The sequence below is a fragment of the Amaranthus tricolor genome, chromosome 3 (assembly GCF_026212465.1).
Source record: "Amaranthus tricolor cultivar Red isolate AtriRed21 chromosome 3, ASM2621246v1, whole genome shotgun sequence".
Lineage (NCBI taxonomy): Eukaryota > Viridiplantae > Streptophyta > Magnoliopsida > Caryophyllales > Amaranthaceae > Amaranthus > Amaranthus tricolor.
In genome coordinates, this window is record NC_080049.1 from 1041981 (window position 1) to 1061228 (window position 19248).

Here is a 19248-nt window from a genome sequence, read left to right on the forward strand (position 1 = left end):
TAAATTTTCTTCTACAAAATTATTTTCATTCATTATCACTTGAGGGATTCCAATTATATGTTAGTGCAAAATAACATTTATGTATCTTGCCAAAAAAATCTTCGGGGAGGATTCTTAGAGTACTAATGTACTCTTTTATCCATTTAATTTTGCTACAATACGAAAATAAAAATGGAAGATTTTTATATATTGCGTAGCAAAATAAAAGAGGTAGAAGGAGCATTTTTATTATATGATCAAAATCTATTTTTCATTAATTTTTCATTACCACTGATAAAACATGAAAATAGATTTATCAAACGTCTCCCAATTATGACTTCGTTCTTTGATCATCATTCTCAGTTTTTTTTGAAGAGATCATCATTCCCACTTAAACAAACTTAATTCTTGATATTTATTTTTTTTATCAAGAACTTATTAGTTTCATCTTAAATTCATATTATTTGAAGAGGAAGATAAGTGAATATGTAAAATGACTATTCTTATTCATTGCTCAAAATTGATTATATCAATGGATATTTATAGTGATGAGTTTAGTTACAAGTTTACTAAAATATCTTAAATATTTTTATTTTTTAATTACTTTTTCTACAAACTTCTATTATATTATCTTAAATACTTTTAATTTTTTAATTCTTTAGTTTAGATATTTTTTAATTAAAATCCTAGATTTTTCTAGATTATTTTAACACATTATAAATAGTCTTTCATTTTCCTCTCATCATGTATCTCAATTCTAGTATTCTACCCATCAAAGTAAAAGAAACAAAAATAACAAAATGCAAATTCTTGTTTTCTTCTTATTTATTCAATGTCTGAATATTAGCTTCATCGATGGCGGAATATTATCAGAACAAGAAGCATTATTAGCTATTAAATCTGCCATCAAAGATGATCCTTTTAAAAGACTATCATCTTGGAAAAACACTACTCACCATTGCAATTGGTCATTCGTCACTTGCTCTTCGTCTTCTCACTCTCCCACTGTCATTTCCCTGGACTTCTCCTACTTAGAACTCAATGGTACTCTCTCTCCTCAAATCGGTTTTCTTACAAATTTGATTCATTTGGATTTATCATATAATCAATTACATGGTGAGATACCAAATTCTTTTTCTCTTCTTACAAATTTGATTCATTTGGATTTATCATATAATCAATTAAATAGTAAGATACCAAATTCTTTTTCTCTTCTTACAAATTTGACTTTTTTGTATTTATCAGATAATCAAATACATGGTGAGATACCAAATTCTTTTTCTCTTCTTACAAATTTGAATCATTTGGGTTTATCAAATAATCAATTACATGGTGAGATACCAAATTCTTTTTCTCTTCTTACAAATTTGACTTTTTTGGATTTATCAAATAATCCATTACATGGTGAGATACCAAATTCTTTTTCTCTTCTCACAAATTTGAATTATTTGGATTTATCATATAATCAATTAAATGATGAGATACCAAATTCTTTTTCTCTTCTTACAAATTTGAATTATTTGAGTTTATCATATAATCAATTACATGGTGAGATACCAAATTCTTTTTCTCTTCTTACAAATTTGAATTTTTTGTATTTATCAAGTAATCAATTACATGGTGAGATACCAAATTCTTTTTCTCTTCTTACAAATTTGAATTTTTTGGATTTATTAAATAATCAATTACATGGTGAGATACTAAATTCTTTTTCTCTTCTTACAAATTTGAGTGTTTTGGATTTATCAAATAATCAATTACATGGTGAGATACCAAATTCTTTTTCTCTTCTTTTTACATATTTGAGATATTTGGATTTATCAAATAATCAATTACATGGTGAGATACCAAATTCTTTTTCTATTCTTACATATTTGCATTATTTGGATTTATCATATAATCAACTCACGGGTGAGTTACCTGTCAACATTGGAAAGCTTACGAGTCTTAGTTTTTTGTTGGTTGCCAACAATAACTTGATTGGAAAAATCACACCAAAGATTACAGGTACACTAATGTTTAGCTTTTTTTTTTGTTACCAATAAAAATATATGAAACAAGTTCTATCGAATTATCTTTAATGTATTTCTTTGATTTTTGATATTTAATATTGAGACGAATCAATCAACATCCCACATAAATATTCTAAAATTCGTAAATTTATTTGAAAATAACATATGAAATCGGAGGGAGTAATAAATAGGGTGGCAAATCAGAATATTTTTTTTAATAATAAAATCCAAAATTTCAAATCTTAATCCAAATGTTTCCAATATTCATCCATGTCAAATATTTTTTTTAACCATTCATAGAAAGCAATATTCACTCTAAACTAATTTCTAACTTTTTTAGGAAGTCATGTGGTCAAATTTATTTTTTTTTTCTTTTCAAAAAAGATTAAATTTCTTAGTAGAGTATTCTTTTACTATGATGTATTTATACATTATTATATGAAGCTACAACTTTCTCTAAATTCTTTCATATTTGTCATGCATTCCAGGATACAATGTCACGAATTTTAAAAACTCTTCTATCTGCAACTTGGTTGATCTTCAAATCCTTGATTTATCTTATAACAAGTTTAATGGAGAAGTTCCTCATTGCTTGGTCAATACTAGTACTCAATTAAGTGTATTGAATCTCCAATCAAATAATTTCAAGGGCATCATTCCATCAACATTATTTTCCACTTGTGATTCCTTGGAATATGTAGATTTCACTGACAATCAGTTAGAAGGAGCTATACCTCGGTCTTTATCTAAATGTAGACACCTGAAATTCCTAAATTTGAGGAACAACAAATTCAAAGATGTATTCCTCTATTGGTTAGGTAGCCTTCCGCATCTAGCGGTTCTCAGCCTACCCTTTAATAAATTTCATGGTGATATAACCAACAATTTATCAAAGATTGCAACATTTTCTTTTTCAAATCTACAAATTCTCGACCTTTCAAACAATAATTTCTGTGGTAAGTTGCCATTCATGTACATCAAACAATTTCGTTCCATGATGGATATCGACATGTCTACTATAGGAAGTCCAAGGTACTTAGAAAATGATCCTAGTGATTATGCATCTAGTTATTATATGTACTCCATCAAGATGACAGTAAAGGGGGTGGAACTTGATTATAAGAAGATAATTACTTCTATGTCAACATTTGATATGTCTAATAATCACTTTGAAGGAGAGATTCCAAATTCTATAGGGATGTTGCGAGCACTTCGAAATCTTAATCTCTCGCATAACCTCCTTACCGGAAACATCCCTCCATCAATCGGGAACTTATCATTTTTGGATGGTTTAGACCTATCATCAAATAGGCTTATCGGTGAAATCCCTCAAGAACTTGTTAGTTTAGCATCTCTCGAGGTTTTTAATGTTTCATATAATCAATTGGAAGGGCCTATACCCCATGGTAACCAATTTGATACCTTCCCATCTGATTCGTACGAGGGAAATCTTGAATTGTGTGGAGCACCATTACTTGAATGCAAAAACAATAGTGTTGTGCAATCTTTGAACAATGATAATGTGGAAGAAAAAACAAAATTGTCGATGTGGGAAGTTGTAGTGATTGGATTTGGAAGTGGTACAATCATTGGTTTGGCTTGGGGGTACTACATATTGTCAGTGGGGAAGCCTTTTTGGCTTTTTAAATTGTTGAACAAGATGGAATGGGCTTTACTTGATTTTCATGACCACCATTTCAGTAGAAGAAGTAGAACAAGAAGAACAAAGAACTAAAAGTGATCATCTATCTGAGAAACATTTCATTTGTAGCAAGAAGTAGAGTATGATGGAATGTGCCTTTTTTTGGGCTTTACTTGAATTTGTAGCATTTTCTTTTTCTTTTCACTGTACTTTATTCATAATTATATTTTGTGATAATAACATTTCTTTTCTATAAAAACATATAAATGTGTGCCAAATGGATGAATGTGATAATCTATTTAAGAAAGAAACATTTCATTTCATGAGATGTCTATAAAGCATAAAAATATACTTAGTTTTAATATACAGATAATTCCTCATAAATTCCATAAAATAAAATAAAAAATAGAGATAAATAGTAACAAAAGGCTAACTAGAATGAGAATTACATAATTCAAATTTTTAACAACAACAAAAAATTTACAAAACAATTGGCAGCGCTTTTGAGTACTAGCAAGCATTTATTAAATAAAAAATTGCTCCCTATTCAAATATTAATTCTATATCCTCCCTTTTTTCCTAATTCATTCATTCATGATTAGGCAGTGGATGGCCACTCTTTTTGAATGTCGAATGTGTAATTGATCTCCATTTAACATATGTTGTCATCATCAAGAAACTGAGGCAACCAAAATAACTTCAAGTGGTAGGCAATAACTTGTGAGAATTGAATTTTTATCACAAAGATAAAAGGAAAAGTCTTTGACCTTGTGAATAGTGAAAATAATTCAGACTATTTATCATATAATAATTAAATTTTCATGCATAATGCTCCCTTTGTCTAATTTCAAATGTCTAATTTGCTTTTTGTACGTTTGTCAATGCATAAATTCAATACTTCATAACAATAATGGTGTAAAATTTAAAATTATAAATAAAAAAGATATTAATAAACCTTATGTTGAGATAATCAAACAAAATGTCATATTTAACTATGTTTTAACGCGTAAATTAAGAATAAAATACAAATTAAAATTAATTAATGGATAATAATCCTAAAGCAAATAAGACATTTAAAAAAAACGGATTGAGTTTTTTTTTTTAATGGTCAATAGTGCACATTATTTGCATTACTTATAAATAGTCGTTAGTCATAAATGATTGCTACATGATGTCCTTTCCTTATATTAAACTCTTCTTAGCCAATAATTCATTTGACTTTTGTTTCTATTTTATAGTGAAGTATTTGATAAAGTATGTATAACATTAGGTTTTATTAAAATAATTAATAAATAACTTCATAATATATTATATACTCTGTTAGTATTAAATTATGGTGTGAGCAAAAACCGATGTATTTTATAACCAATAGTAGCATAATAGCACATGAATCCCCTTTGGCCAAAAAATTAAAAGTCGATAATTAGCATTATTGGTCAACCCTAAGCATAAATTACAAATATATTATTAGACTTATTTCTAAGTCTAATATGTTTAAATAAGTTCTAATAAGTTCAATTTAACTCTAATAAATACTAAGAAAATACTAATTCTCTTCTCCATTGCTTGTACTGATTCTCTTGTCTCATGAATAAAAAAAAAAGTTATAAAAAAAGGTAAGTAGACTTAAGCGTATTTTTTGTTATTCTTTTATATACTTGTGTGTGAAATGATAAGTGATCACTTTTAAATGTAAGAGAATATTTTAAGGTTATACTTGGTGAATTTAAAATTGCGAGTAAACGCTTTAATGTTATAACTAATGACTTTAAACTGTAAATAAACATTAAAGTTCATTATTAATAATATATATAATTTGTGTGCATATAAAGGAACATAATTGTTTAAAGTTCATTATTAATAATATAGCTTTGACTTAGCAGTGTAAGAGCCTCTTGCAAAAAAACCTGAAGGTGTTGTATCTTTAGGTTAATAAAATATTTTAAGGCTAAATGTACCTATCATTTCTTTAGCACTATCAACTGCACATTTCCCCAAGAAACCAATTAAATGTCAATTATATATATAATATCCAAAATTAATAACACAATCCTTTAAGTTTTAAAAGTCCCATAAGTTTTCAAAGTCCTGCAAATTTAAAATATGAAATAAAACATAGATTAGGTTAATAAAATATTATATAAACAAACATTAATAATAAAAATATTCAATATTAAATAAAAATATAATTTACTTTAATAATTAAAATTTCAACTAAATTAAAAATGTATATAAAATAAAATAATTCTAATAATAATAAAATAAAAAATAATATAAATAAAATATACAACATAAATTATAAGTTACAAGAATAATTTAAATAAAAAATAAAAAATATTTAAATAATTTAAATAATTAATTGAGGGAAAAGGGTGGAAAAGGACGGCGATTGGGAAATTGTAAATATAAAATTCCGACTACCCACCGACTGAATACCGACCAACCCTCCTCCTCCAAATATTCCGACTAAATACCGACTATATTGGGCAGTCGGAAATTTCCGATTATCTTTTCAGTCGGTGATTAGTCGGATTTTCCTACAATTTTGGGCTAGTAGGAATTTAGTTGGAATGTCCGACTGACTACAGTTAGTCGGTAAGTTAGACGGAAATTTCCGACTATTTCCGATTAGTCGGTGATTTAGTCGGAACTTCACCGTTTTTTTGTAGTGGTTCAAATCTCATCTATCATTCCTTTCTAATGGAATATTTAGCATTTGTTTTGAAGAAGGTATGTGTTGTAACTACATCTACTCTTGTAATTGAAACAACTCTCGTGTGAAAAGATATAATAAAATATATAACATATCCTAAATATACAATCTAAAGCTTAGTTTTTAGACTGTTTCCTTCCCAAATGAAGGAAATTGATAATGTCAAAATTTTCTTCGTTCTCCAACCAGCTTAGTTCATACCCACACAATTAATTTCCTTAAATAATTATATATTTCCGTTATCTCTCTGAATTAATAACATATGACTTAAAAAACACTCAAATCTTTAAATTATATAATGCTTTCTCATAAGATGAAGAGAGTATCTCTCCATGAGCGTAAGCGTAACGAAGGTTTCAGAGGGGCATGGGTCCATTTGACTGATACAGGTCAAAGTCTTGTCTATAAAGACAAAGTTGTACCTTGAGGCCTTAATAGCTTATGCTCCATTAATTAAAGTCATGGTTTACTTGGCTTTTTAGTAGACTTGTACTACTAAATATCTACTTCCTCGGTTCTGAAATACTTGCTACATTACGGTTTTTGATACTATTAATTGTTCAAGCTTATTTTATGTAATTAATGTGTAAGAAGAAATATAGTCAAGTGAGATCTTGTTTGAATCGTTTAATCGCATACTTTCATAATATTAACTTTTTATAATATTTAGATTTGCATATTTCAATATATAAATGATCGAAATAACACACTGAATCGCGTAAAAGTTATATATGTAATATGTTATAAGAAAAATTATTACTTTTAGAAATAAATTGAAAGGGACGGAGAAAGTATGTAGCTCCAATTGTTTTGAGTAAGTGTACTATATTATCTAGCTTACTAGTAATGCAATTAATTATTGTATTAATTGATGAGAATAAAAATAAAACTTTAATATATTTGAATATATTAAATTGTTTAACAGACTTTATGATTATGATTGTTTTATTCTAATAAAAATAATTTTTCTTCTACAAAATTATTTTCATTCATTATCACTTGAGGGGTTCGAATTATATGTTAGTGCAAAATAACATTTATGTATCTTGCCAAAAAAATCTTTGGGGAGGATTCTTAGAGTACAAATATACTCTTTTATCTATTTAATTTTGCTACAATACGAAAACAAAAATGGAAGGTTTTATGTATTGCGTAGTAAAATAAAAGAGGCGGAAGGAGCATTTTTATTATATGATCAAAATTTATTTTTCATTAATTTTCATTACCACTGAATAAAACATGAAAATAGATTTATCAAATGTCTCCCAATTATGACTTCGTTTTTTGATCATCATTCTCAGTTTTTTTTGAAGAGATCATCATTCCCACTTAATCAAACTTTATTCTTGATATTTATTTTTTTTATCAAGAACTTATTAGATTCATCTTAAATTCATATTATTTAATAAAAATAATTAAAGTTTGATAAAATTTAGTTTAAATCAATAAAAATCAGCTTATGTCGTAAAAATAAGTTGTTATAAGTTAAAATTTTATTTTGAGTTAAAAAAAATTTTTAATTCAAACAAAATTAGTAATTTTGAATAAGAAAAAGAATACGAAATCAATAAGGATGAATTTCATTGATAAGGAAAAATCAGTATAATATAATACATTTTGATAAAAACAATTAAGTTCAATTCAATCTAAATAATACATTTTGATTAAAAACACCATATGACCTTAACATATAATTCAGTTTATTTTTAAAATATATGAAATTATTTGCTATAATTGAATACAATAGATACATATTTAAGGATACATTAAAGTAGTATCCTAAGTTGCTTTCAAAAAGAACTACATAGTATTGTGTAGGAAAATTTAGATGGTAAAATATTAAATTGATTTATTTGGAGAGGAAGATAAGTGAATATGTAAAATGACTATTCTTATTCATTGCTCAAAATTGATTACATCAATGGATATTAATAGTGATGAGTTTAGTTACAAGTTTACGAAAAATATCTTAAATATTTTTATTTTTTAATTACTTTTTCTAGAAACTTCTATTATATTATCTTAGATACTTTTAATTTTTTAATTCTTTAGTTTAGATATTTTTTATATTTAATTAAAATTCTGGATTTTTCTAGATTATTTTAACACATTATAAATAGTCTTTCATTTTCCTCTCATCCTGTATCTCAATTTTAGTATTCTACCCATCAAAGTAAAAGAAACAAAAATAACAAAATGCGAATTCTTGTTTTCTTCTTGTTTATTCACTGTCTGAATATTAGCTTCATCAATGGCGAAATATTATCAGAACAAGTAGCATTTTTAGCTATTAAATCTGCCATTAAAGATGATCCTCATAAAAGTCTATCATCTTGGAATACTACTCACCATTGCAATTGGTCGTTCGTCACTTGCTCTTCGTCTTCTCACTCTCCCACTATCATTTCCCTGAAGATCTCCAACTTAGATCTCAATGGTACTCTCTCTCCTCAAATTGGTTTTCTTACAAACCTAAAAAACATATCTCTCCAAGATAACTATTTTTATGGGCTTGTCTCGTCTTCTCTTCCTCTCCTTACAAAACTCCAATATCTCGACCTAGAATCAAACAATTTTAGTGGCCCACTCCCTTTATTTGTTAATATTTTGGAGCTTCAGTGCATTTCCCTTGGTGGGAACCACTTTTCTGGTACAATATCGCAAGAGTTTAGTAATCTTCAAAAGCTTCAAGTTTTGGATCTTTCTTACAACTATCTTTCAGGATTACTTCCTTATGACTTAGGATTCTTAAAGAGGTTGAAAAGTTTAGATTTATCAATTAATCAATTAGATGGTGAGATACCAAATTGTTTTTTCTTCTTACAAATTTGATTTATTTGGGTTTATCAAGTAATCAATTACATGGTGAGATACCAAATTCTTTTTCTCGTCTTACAAATTTGAATCATTTGGATTTATCAAATAATCAATTACATGGTGAGATACCAAATTCTTTTTCTCTTCTTACAAATTTGATGTATTTGGATTTATCATGTAATCAATTACATGGTGAGTTACCAAATTCTTTTTCTCTTCTTACAAACTTGACGTACTTAAGTCTTTGTCAAAACAACTTACAAGGTTTCATACTAGAGTTTATTGGAGATTTATCTAAGTTAGAAGAACTTCAATTTTCGGGAAATAACTTTACAGTAAGTATTCCACATAAGTTGGGGACGAATGGGTTATTGAGATACCTAGATGTTTCTTCAAATAAGCTTACTGGTCCAATCCCTAAGAGTTTAGGGACTTGTAAGTTACTATATTTTCTAAATTTGACAGATAATCAATTCACGGGTCAGTTACCTGTCAACATTGGAAAGCTTACGAGTCTTAGTTATTTGTTGGTTGCCAACAATAACTTGATTGGAAAAATCACACCACAGATTACAAGTACACTAAGCTTTAGCAATGCCTATCTAAATTGCATCTTCCAAAATAGTTCGCCATTGCATACATTGAGACTTCCAACTGTTAAATTATTATTTTCTTTTTTGAATTCGCTTGACACTAATAAAAATATATTTCTTGTATTATTAAGGTTTTTCATATTTGCTTTTTTTTTTTTTTATAACATTGATTAATGTAACCAATAAAAATATATGAAACAAGTTCTATCGATTTATCTTTAATGTATTTCTTTGATTTTTGATATTTGTATTTTGTATACATTAATAAAGATTATAAAAAAAAAATTATATCAATTATCTCACATCTAATATGCCAACATAGGAAGCATCACAGCACAGTTTACTGAGTGCAATTATCCTAACGTGATTATAGGTACACTAAGTTTATAGTTATCGTTTTATTTTTTAAAACAAGATATTCCATAAAGTTGAGTGGAATTATCCTAACGTGATTACATGTACTTTAAACTAATTTCTAACTTTTTTAAGAAGTCATGTGATCAAATTTATTTATTTTTTTCTTTTCAAAAAAGATTAAATTTCTTGGTAGAATATTCTTTTACTATGATGTATTTATACATTATTATATGAAGCTACAACTTTCTCTAAATTCTTTCATATTTGTCATGCATTCCAGGATACAATGTCACGAATTTTAAAAACTCTTCTATCTGCAACTTGGTTAATCTTCAAATCCTTGATTTATCTTATAACAAGTTTAATGGAGAAGTTCCTCATTGCTTGGGCAATACTAGTACTGAATTAGTTGTATTGAATCTCCAATCAAATAATTTCAAGGGCATCATTCCATCTATCTGCAACTTGGTTAATCTTCAAATGCTTGATTTATCTTATAACAAGTTTAATGGAAAAGTTCCTCATGGCTTGGGCAATACTAGTACTGAATTAGTTGTATTGAATCTCCAATCAAATAATTATAAGGGCATCATTCCATCAACATTTTCTACTTGTGATTTCTTGGAATATGTAGATTTCACTGACAATCAGTTAGAAAGAGCTATATCTAGGTCTTTATCTAAATGTAGAAACCTGAAAGTCCTAAATTTGAAAGATAATCAACTCACGGGTCAGTTACCTATCAACATTGGAAAGCTTACGAGTCTTAGTTATTTGTCGGTTGCCAACAATAACTTGATTGGAAAAATCACACCACAGATTACAGGTACACTAATCTTTAGCAATGCCTATTGCATCTTTCGAAATAGTTCGCCATTTCATAAATTGAGACTTCCAACTGTTAAATTATTATTTTCTTTTTTTAATTCGCTTGTCACTAATAAAAATATATTTCTTGTGTTATTAAGGTTTTTCATATTTGCTTTTTTTTTTATAACATTCATTAATGTTACCAATAAAAATATATGAAACAAGTTCTATCGAATTATCTTTAATGTATTTCTTTGATTTTTGATATTTAGAAATAATATATTGAGACGAATCAATCAACATCCCACATAAATATTCTAAAATTCGTAAATTTATTTGAGAATAACATATGAAATTGGAGGGAGTAATAAATAGGGTGGCAAATCAGAATATTTTTTTTAATAATAAAATCCAAAATTTCAAATCTTAATCCAAATGTTTCCAATATTCATCTATGTCAAATATTTTTTGTAACCATTCATAGAAAGCAATATTCACTCTAAACTAATTTCTAACTTTTTTAAGAAGTCATGTGGTCAAATTTATTTTTTTTTCTTTTCAAAAAAGATTAAATTTCTTAGTAGAGTATTCTTTTACTATAGTATTTATACATTATTATATGAAGCTACAACTTTCTCTAAATTCTTTCATATTTGTCATGCATTCCAGGATACAGTATCACGAATGTTAAAAACTCTTCTATCTGCAACTTGGTTGATCTTAAAATCTTTGATTTATCTTATAACAAGTTTAATGGAGAAGTTCCTCATTGCTTGGGCAATACTAGTACTCAATTAGCTGTATTGAATCTCCAATCAAATAATTTCAAGGGCATCATTCCATCAGCATTATTTTCTACTTGTGATTTATTGGAATATGTAGATTTCACTGACAATCAGTTAGAAGGAGCTATACCTAGGTCTTTATCTAAATGTAGAAACATGAAAGTCCTAAATTTGAGGAACAACAAATTCAAAGATGCATTCCCCTATTGGTTAGGTAGCCTTTCGTATCTAGAGGTTCTCAGCCTACCCTTTAATAAATTTCATGGTGATATAACCAACAATTTATCAAAGATTGCAACATTTTCTTTTTCAAATCTACAAATTCTCGACTTTTCAAACAATAATTTCTGTGGTAAGTTGCCATTCATGTACATCAAACAATTTCGTTCCATGATGGATATTGACATGTCTACTATAGGAAGTCCAAGGTACTTAGAAAATAAATTTGGTGATTATATGTACTCCATCAAGATGATAGTAAAGGGGAAGCAACTGGATTATAAGAAGATAATTACTTCTATGTCAACATTTGATATGTCTAATAATCACTTTGAAGGAGAGATTCCAAATTCTATAGGGATGTTGCGAGCACTTTGAAATCTTAACCTCTCGCATAACCTACTTACCGGAAACATCCCTCCATTGATCGGGAACTTATCATTGTTGGATGGTTTAGACTTATCATCAAATAGGCTTATCGGTGAAATCCCTCAAGAACTTGTTAGTTTAACATCTCTCGAGGTTTTTAATGTTTCATATAATCAATTGGAAGGGCCTATACCCCATGGTAACAATTTTTATACCTTCTCATCTGATTCGTACGAGGGAAATCTTGAATTGTGTGGAGCACCATTACTTGATTGCAAAAATAATACTGTTGTGCAATCTTTGAACAATGATAATGTGGAAGAAAAAACAGAATTAGCGATGTGGGAAGTTGTAGTGATTGGATTTGGAAGTGGTACAATAGTTGGTTTGGCTTGGGGGTACTACATATTGTCAGTGGGGAAGCCTTTTTGGCTTTTTAAATTGTTGAACAAGATGGAATGGGCTTTACTTGATTTTTATGACCACCATTCCAGTAGAAGAAGTAGAACAAGAAGAACAAAGAACTAAAAGTGATCATCTATCTGAGAAACATTTCATTTGTAGCAAGAAGTAGAGTATGATGGAATAGGCCTTTTTGGGCTTTACTTGAATTTGTAGCATTTTCTTTTTCTTTTCACTGTACTTTATCCATAATTATATTTTGTGATAATAACATTTCTTTTCCATAAAAAAATATAAATGTGTGCCAAATGGGTGAATGTGATAATCTATCTAAGAAAGAAACATTTCATTTCATGAGATGTCTATAAAGCATAAAATGTCATTCCACTGCATTGTTAAGTTAGTTGATTTCATTTTTCTGAGTTTGATCAATAAATTAATTTTCAGCTTTTACTATATTTACAATAACACAACCCCGACCGTGGGTGTAAGCGAGGAGTGCTTAAATTAAATTTAATCATCATTTTCAAGTTGGGAAAAGAAAATAAAATGTTAGATTATTATTTTCCTACTTTTCTCTCAGTCTCATTTAATCTTTCCTTTTCTCCAATTAATCGTACATTAATTCTAATAAAATGATTAAAAATTTTCCAAAACATCACAATTTTCAACTGTTAAAAGTAATTGTAGTCTTTACCCAGACATGGTCACACAATGCCATGGATAAATAACAGACTTTTTTTTTGTTCTTCAGAGTTTGCCGTTGTATTTCTCGTTTCACTATTCATCTACAAATTTTAATAATCCAAATTCATGAAAAAGATTAAGCAACCAAAGAACAATAACAATATTTTTATTTGTGCCTTTATTTTCTTGTTGATTAAGAGAAAGAATTTCTCCATTCTTCTTTACTTGTACCATTTGTTTTTTCACACTTTTCAATATACGAATTCAATCGTTAATATCTCTATTTATGCTATCAAAAAATTATGGAAACTAGAAGTTAATAAACATTGAATCAAAACAATTCAAATAAAATCTCATATGACTATATTTTAACTTATAAATTACTAATAATATAAAAGTGAGTTTGCTTAATGAATAGTGCGGAAATCAACTATCCTACGAGTAAAAACACGGAAAAAGAATTTAATACTTTCGTGACATGAAAAAACCTACCATTTATGGCTGTTGTGCAAAATTTAGAAGATTTTGTATTGATCCCAAAAAAAAACTTGCACTTTTTTTTAATATTGAACGAGAATGCTTCACGCTTGATCCCATTTTGTATTTGTAAATATAAAATAAAGAGGAAAAGGCTACTTTAATTTTATTTCAAATTGATAGTTTGATACAGTATACAATTATATACTTCCTCAACACCATTTTGGTTGTCCCATTTGCTTGGGCACGGTTATTAAAGGTGGTGTGGGATCCATTAAAAAGATGGTAGTTAAGTAAGTAGTGAAGGGTAGTTGGGTAAGTAAGGTATATGAGGGTATATTCGTAATTACATATGTGAACTACGGATATTTAGGTAAAAAAATTGACAAAAATAGAAATGTGACAACTAAAATGATTTTGCCAAATAAGAAAATGTGACAACTAAAATGGTGTGGAGGGAGTATTATATGATGTAAAGTAAAAACAAACAACTCATATACCGAGATTTTAAACATTATTAGTAGTATTATTCGGAAAAATAATAATAAAAAAAAGGAGCAGTTAGGCAGGAATCCTACACGGATTAATCATTTCTTAATCGTTTTTGAAAGGAGGATCCAGATTCAGATCCGGATCTGGGTGTTTGGTTTAATTTGTTTTTTTATGACTGGGTCATTTATTTTGATTTCTCGAATTCTTATTGGCTTCTTCACATTTTAGGGTTCATCAAATTTTAGGGCTTTTCAAATGCAACCCTAAGTTTTAGTTTTGATGTTGATTTCATCTTGAGATAATAAATTAACTTGTATTTGTAGTTTATAGTTTTTATGGTTAATTACTAATATGTGATTTTTGGTACTCGATCAATTGGTATGAATTTTAGTAGTTAAGATTTTGTTGGTTCGTTTGTTTTTTGTTTGTTTGATTCGTCTTGATGAGGCTTCACTACGAAGTTATGAATTGCTCGAAAATGAGACTGATGGATTGCCATTGTTATTGATAGTAGAAGAATTGCTAGAAAGAGGATACTCTTGTGTAACATACTGATGCTCTTTTGTATGCTTTGTTCTTATTTCTCAATGGCTGGATAAAGTGCGTAAAAAGCCTCTGATTCAAAATGTGATAAAATGAAAGAGCGTAGGCATAGCTACATTTTTCTTATTGCTATGTGAACAATTCTACATAATGTTATATGTTATACCAACTTGTTTATCAATTGCTTGAGTTCGTCATTTCTAATGCATATTGTCTTGTTTGGCGTACGATCTTGTTTTTTAATGAAGAATTATTGTCTAACGGAATGTTTGAATCAAGATTTTTGAAGAGTATTTGCTTGAGATCACTTAATTTCTTGTTTTTGCATGAAACTTGAAATACGTAAAATATTATTATGAAACTCAAAAGTATAACTTAGCGATCTTACAATTAGCATGTAAAAAAAGTATATCAATCATAAACTGTTATAAGCATATGAAATTGTTTAAAATAACAATGTTCTTCAAAATATAAAAACTAAGTAATTTTTTTTAAAATAATAAGTTTTTTACTATTAATATTATTTGTTCAAAGTACTATCAATATATTTAATAAAATTGTAAGTTGACGTAATGATTGAGGGTTTTTCTAAACCTATGACTCATTTATTTTGAATTCATTTTGAGTTGATTTTAGTTCGGGTCAAAATGTACACGTTTATTATAATATTATCTCAGTTTTGAAAAAAAAACACTTACTTTAATTTCTTTTTTCCATGCCTTAGTGGAAGCAAGTATTACTTTCCCGTGTAAAATGATCTTGAGTTTATTTTTCACTTTTGTTTTTTTCTTCGAATAGATTAATTTGTAATAAAAAAAAGGCAAAATGTTAAAAAACTACCTAACATAAACCCAACTTTGCAAATAACTACCTTAAATAAAAAATTTTGCAAAAAACTACCTTACATAATACAATATTTTGCAAAAGACTACCTTGTAACGGAATTAGGCGTTTGACCGGTAATTTTGACGTTGACCAGCACGTGCCAGTCACGTGTTACCTTTATTAACCTAATTCTCCTTCTTTTCACTTCGCAGCATTCAATCCTGCTTCATCTTCCATTCAATCCTCTTTTCTCCCATTTGCGATAAACCCTAATTCTCTCAAAGATCATCGTTTTCTTCCAATTAATCAGTTATGTCTGCTTCTTCTTCAAGCAAAAATTCTTCAATTGAAAAATGTGGGTGTGGAGTTCCCTTTGCAAGGAGGGTTTCATGGACCAAGGAAAATCCTGGAAGAAGGTTTAATACTTGCGTTTTTTATGATCCTGATACAAAATCGAGGGGTTGCAAAAAGTTTAAATGGGTTGATGAACCTGAAATGGCTGTTTGGCAAAGAAAACTCACTAACAAACTTGTGGAGGAAAAGCGACAATTGGCAACCGAAATCAAGATTTTGACATCAAGGATTTCTTGCTTGGAACATGAAAAGGAACAAGCATTTTCAGAAATGAAAATGATTAAGAAGAAATGGATGAATGAGAGGGAGCATGTAAATCAGATTATTAGCTTTGTATTAGGGTTTTTGTTTTGTTTTGTGTTGGTGTTTCTTGTAAAAATCAAGGGTACTAATTGAAGTTTAGGACCTAGTTAAGCCTAATTGTAACATTGATTTGGATATTGTAACATGATGATGATGATGATTGAATGAATTAAATTTTTAGTCAAGGCTGTGCTGTGCTGTGTTTTCTGTTGGTTTGTTCTGTTCTTTGCTGTGCCAATTGTTGTGCCAATTGTTGTGCCAATACATAATCAGGATGATTTTAGTGATGTGCTGTGCTGTGTTTAGTTTTCTGGATATGGCCAATACATTTTGTGCTGATCCATTGCTGCACAACACATTGCTGCACAACACAATTAATGATTGAGGAAATACTGATTCAATTTGCTGATCCAAACACATTGCTGATTCAAACACATTTGCTGCTTCAATTTCAGTAGGTATTGATTCAAACAGTCAGTACAATTGATTCAATTAATGATTTGCTAATAATAAACTTAAATTACTGAATTGATCAGTTCAACTTCAAACACATATTCAATTTTAGTTCAATTACTGATTAGTTCAATACATGCTGCACATATTCAATTTCAGTAGTTAATGATTCAATGATTCAAACAATCAGTTCAACCTCAAACACATAGTTGCTGCACTTATTCAACTTAAATACACATGATCAGTTCAATTACTGATTCACACATTGCTGTTCAATTACTATTCAATTACTATTCAATTACTGATCATTACACACATTGCTGCACATATTTTCTGCATACTCATATTCAAATTGTGAACTGATTCAAAGCACAAAAAGTACTGATTCAAAGCACACTTTGATACTCAACTTCACTGATCAGTTAAATTCTTTTGCTCCACATTTCTGCATACTCATCTTCAAATTGTGAACTGATTCAAAGCACATCAGGGTACAGGGTACAGCAACATTACTGATTCACACATAGTTCAAGATAGTGCAAATAATTCAATTACTGATTGCAAGGAATCTGAGTTCAACAGGGTACAGCAATATTACAGCAACATTCACTAGTGGAAAAAACCTCATTTGCTGCGGTTTTTTTGCCATTATTTGCTGCGGTTTTGGCCCCCAGCAATTGTGATAGCAGCAAATAGCCTATTTTAAATGCTGCGGTTATTAACCGCAGCAAAAAAATGCATTAATTGCTGCGGTCATGGGCAAAACCGCAGCAAAAAGTGTGTGTTAATTGCTGCGGTCATTGGGAGGAACCGCAGCAAATAAATTGGCCCATTAATTGCTGCGGTCGTGGCATAACCGCAGCAAATAGCATATTTTTTTTTTTATTTTCCTTTTTATCCTTTTAATAATGCAATAATAATACAATCACAGATAATCAACATTAATCTCTTTGTAATAATAAACTCTCGCTCGTATATATAATATAATATTATGTACGTACATATATATATATATATATATATATATATATATATATATATATATATATATATATATATATATATATACATTAAAGTATAAAAAATAATCTATACTATAATTACAATTTATCAAGGACAAATATTAGCAAGATACACGGCAATCTTGTCTTTTAATTCGCGCATCTCTTCACTTCTCAAAGGGCGTGTTTCCCTCGGAATGTCGTTTAAAACCTATATATAATATTAAAATAAAAGATTAATATAGAAACATTAGATTTTACCAATAATATATTTAATTAAGAAAGTAACAAATACTTACGGCATCTATATTTTCGACTCCAACCTCCTTCACGGCATTAATAATATCGTCCATGAACTTCAGCGCGTAGTAGCCGCAATCAACGGACCCAGAAGGTTGTTGAAAGCACTAAGAGAAAATAGATGTTAGTGTCAAAAACGGTTAAAAACGCATAAAATCGCAACTTAACACGTAAATTCTAGAATATGACTATGATTTTCAATTCTAACAACTTCTACACAATAATATATACCAAATAGTGTTGTGTGCCCAGTTTCGTGCAAAACAAACAAAGTTTGAGCTACTTTACGCGCGAAATTGAAAAAAACGCTTAAAAACCCTTAAAAATCGCAACTTAACTTCTAATTTCTAGCATATGACTATTATTATCAATTCTAACCATTTCAACACAATAATATATGCCAAATAGTATTGTGTGCCAAGTTTCGTGCATAACAAACCAAGTTTGAGTACTTTACGCGCGAAATTGACAAAAACGCTTAAAAACGCATAAAATCGCAACTTAACTTCTAATTTCTAGCATATGACTATTATTATCAATTATAACCATTTCAACACAATAATATATGCCAAATAGTATTGTCTGCCAAGTTTCGTGCATAACAAACCATGTTTGACCTCTTTACGCGCGAAATTGACAAAAACGCTTAAAAACGCATAAAATCGCAACTTAACTTCTAATTTCTAGCATATGACTATTATTATCAATTATAACCATTTCAACACAATAATATATGCCAAATAGTATTGTCTGCCAAGTTTCGTGCATAACAAACCATGTTTGACCTCTTTACGCGCGAAATTGACAAAAACGCTTAAAAACGCATAAAATCGCAACTTAACTTCTAATTTCTAGCATATGACTATTATCATCAATTCTAAGCATTTCAACACAATAATATATGCCAAATAGTGTTGTGTGCCAAGTTTCGTGCATAACAAACCATGTTTGACCTACTTTACGCGCGAAATTGACAAATAAAAACGCGAAATTGACAGCATCAAACTAGTGACCAGACCAACTGTTAAATAATTATTTTCTTTTTTGAATTCGCTTGTCACTAATAATAATATATTTCTTGTATTATTAAGATTTTTCATATTTGCTTTTTTTTT

General features: G+C 28.7%; 2 protein-coding genes and 1 pseudogene across 3 annotated transcripts; all 3 read left to right on the forward strand.

Annotated features, from left to right (window-relative positions):
• The first annotated feature begins 688 nt into the window (after positions 1–688).
• On the forward strand, positions 689–3892 carry LOC130808008 (receptor-like protein 43). 2 transcript variants are annotated; one of them, XM_057673442.1, is made up of 3 exons: positions 689–1023; positions 1225–1986; positions 2480–3892. In XM_057673442.1, exons 1-3 carry the CDS (start codon positions 780–782, stop codon positions 3724–3726), a joined length of 2253 nt encoding a protein of 750 aa, XP_057529425.1. In that variant the 5' UTR covers positions 689–779; the 3' UTR covers positions 3727–3892. The 2 variants fall into 2 exon arrangements, with proteins under 2 accessions (XP_057529425.1, XP_057529424.1); XM_057673441.1 differs by having other exon boundaries at positions 689–1986.
• A 4616-nt stretch (positions 3893–8508) lies between these two features.
• Positions 8509–10065, forward strand: LOC130808011 (leucine-rich repeat receptor-like protein kinase TDR; annotated as a pseudogene).
• Positions 10066–10585: 520 nt separating this feature from the next.
• Positions 10586–13075, forward strand: LOC130808009 (receptor-like protein 36). The gene is made up of 2 exons (XM_057673443.1): positions 10586–10939; positions 11593–13075. Exons 1-2 carry the CDS (start codon positions 10594–10596, stop codon positions 12303–12305), a joined length of 1059 nt encoding a protein of 352 aa, XP_057529426.1. The 5' UTR covers positions 10586–10593; the 3' UTR covers positions 12306–13075.
• Positions 13076–19248: the final 6173 nt, after the last annotated feature.

Excerpts from the sequence above, each read along its gene's own strand:
- LOC130808008 (XM_057673441.1), top strand. The coding sequence starts at position 780 with ATGCAAATTCTTGTTTTCTTCTTATTTATTCAATGTCTGAATATTAGC. Across the intron at positions 1,987-2,479 it reads AATCACACCAAAGATTACAG|GATACAATGTCACGAATTTT; the intron begins GTACACTAATGT and ends CATGCATTCCAG.
- LOC130808009 (XM_057673443.1), top strand. The coding sequence starts at position 10,594 with ATGCTTGATTTATCTTATAACAAGTTTAATGGAAAAGTTCCTCATGGC. Across the intron at positions 10,940-11,592 it reads AATCACACCACAGATTACAG|GATACAGTATCACGAATGTT; the intron begins GTACACTAATCT and ends CATGCATTCCAG.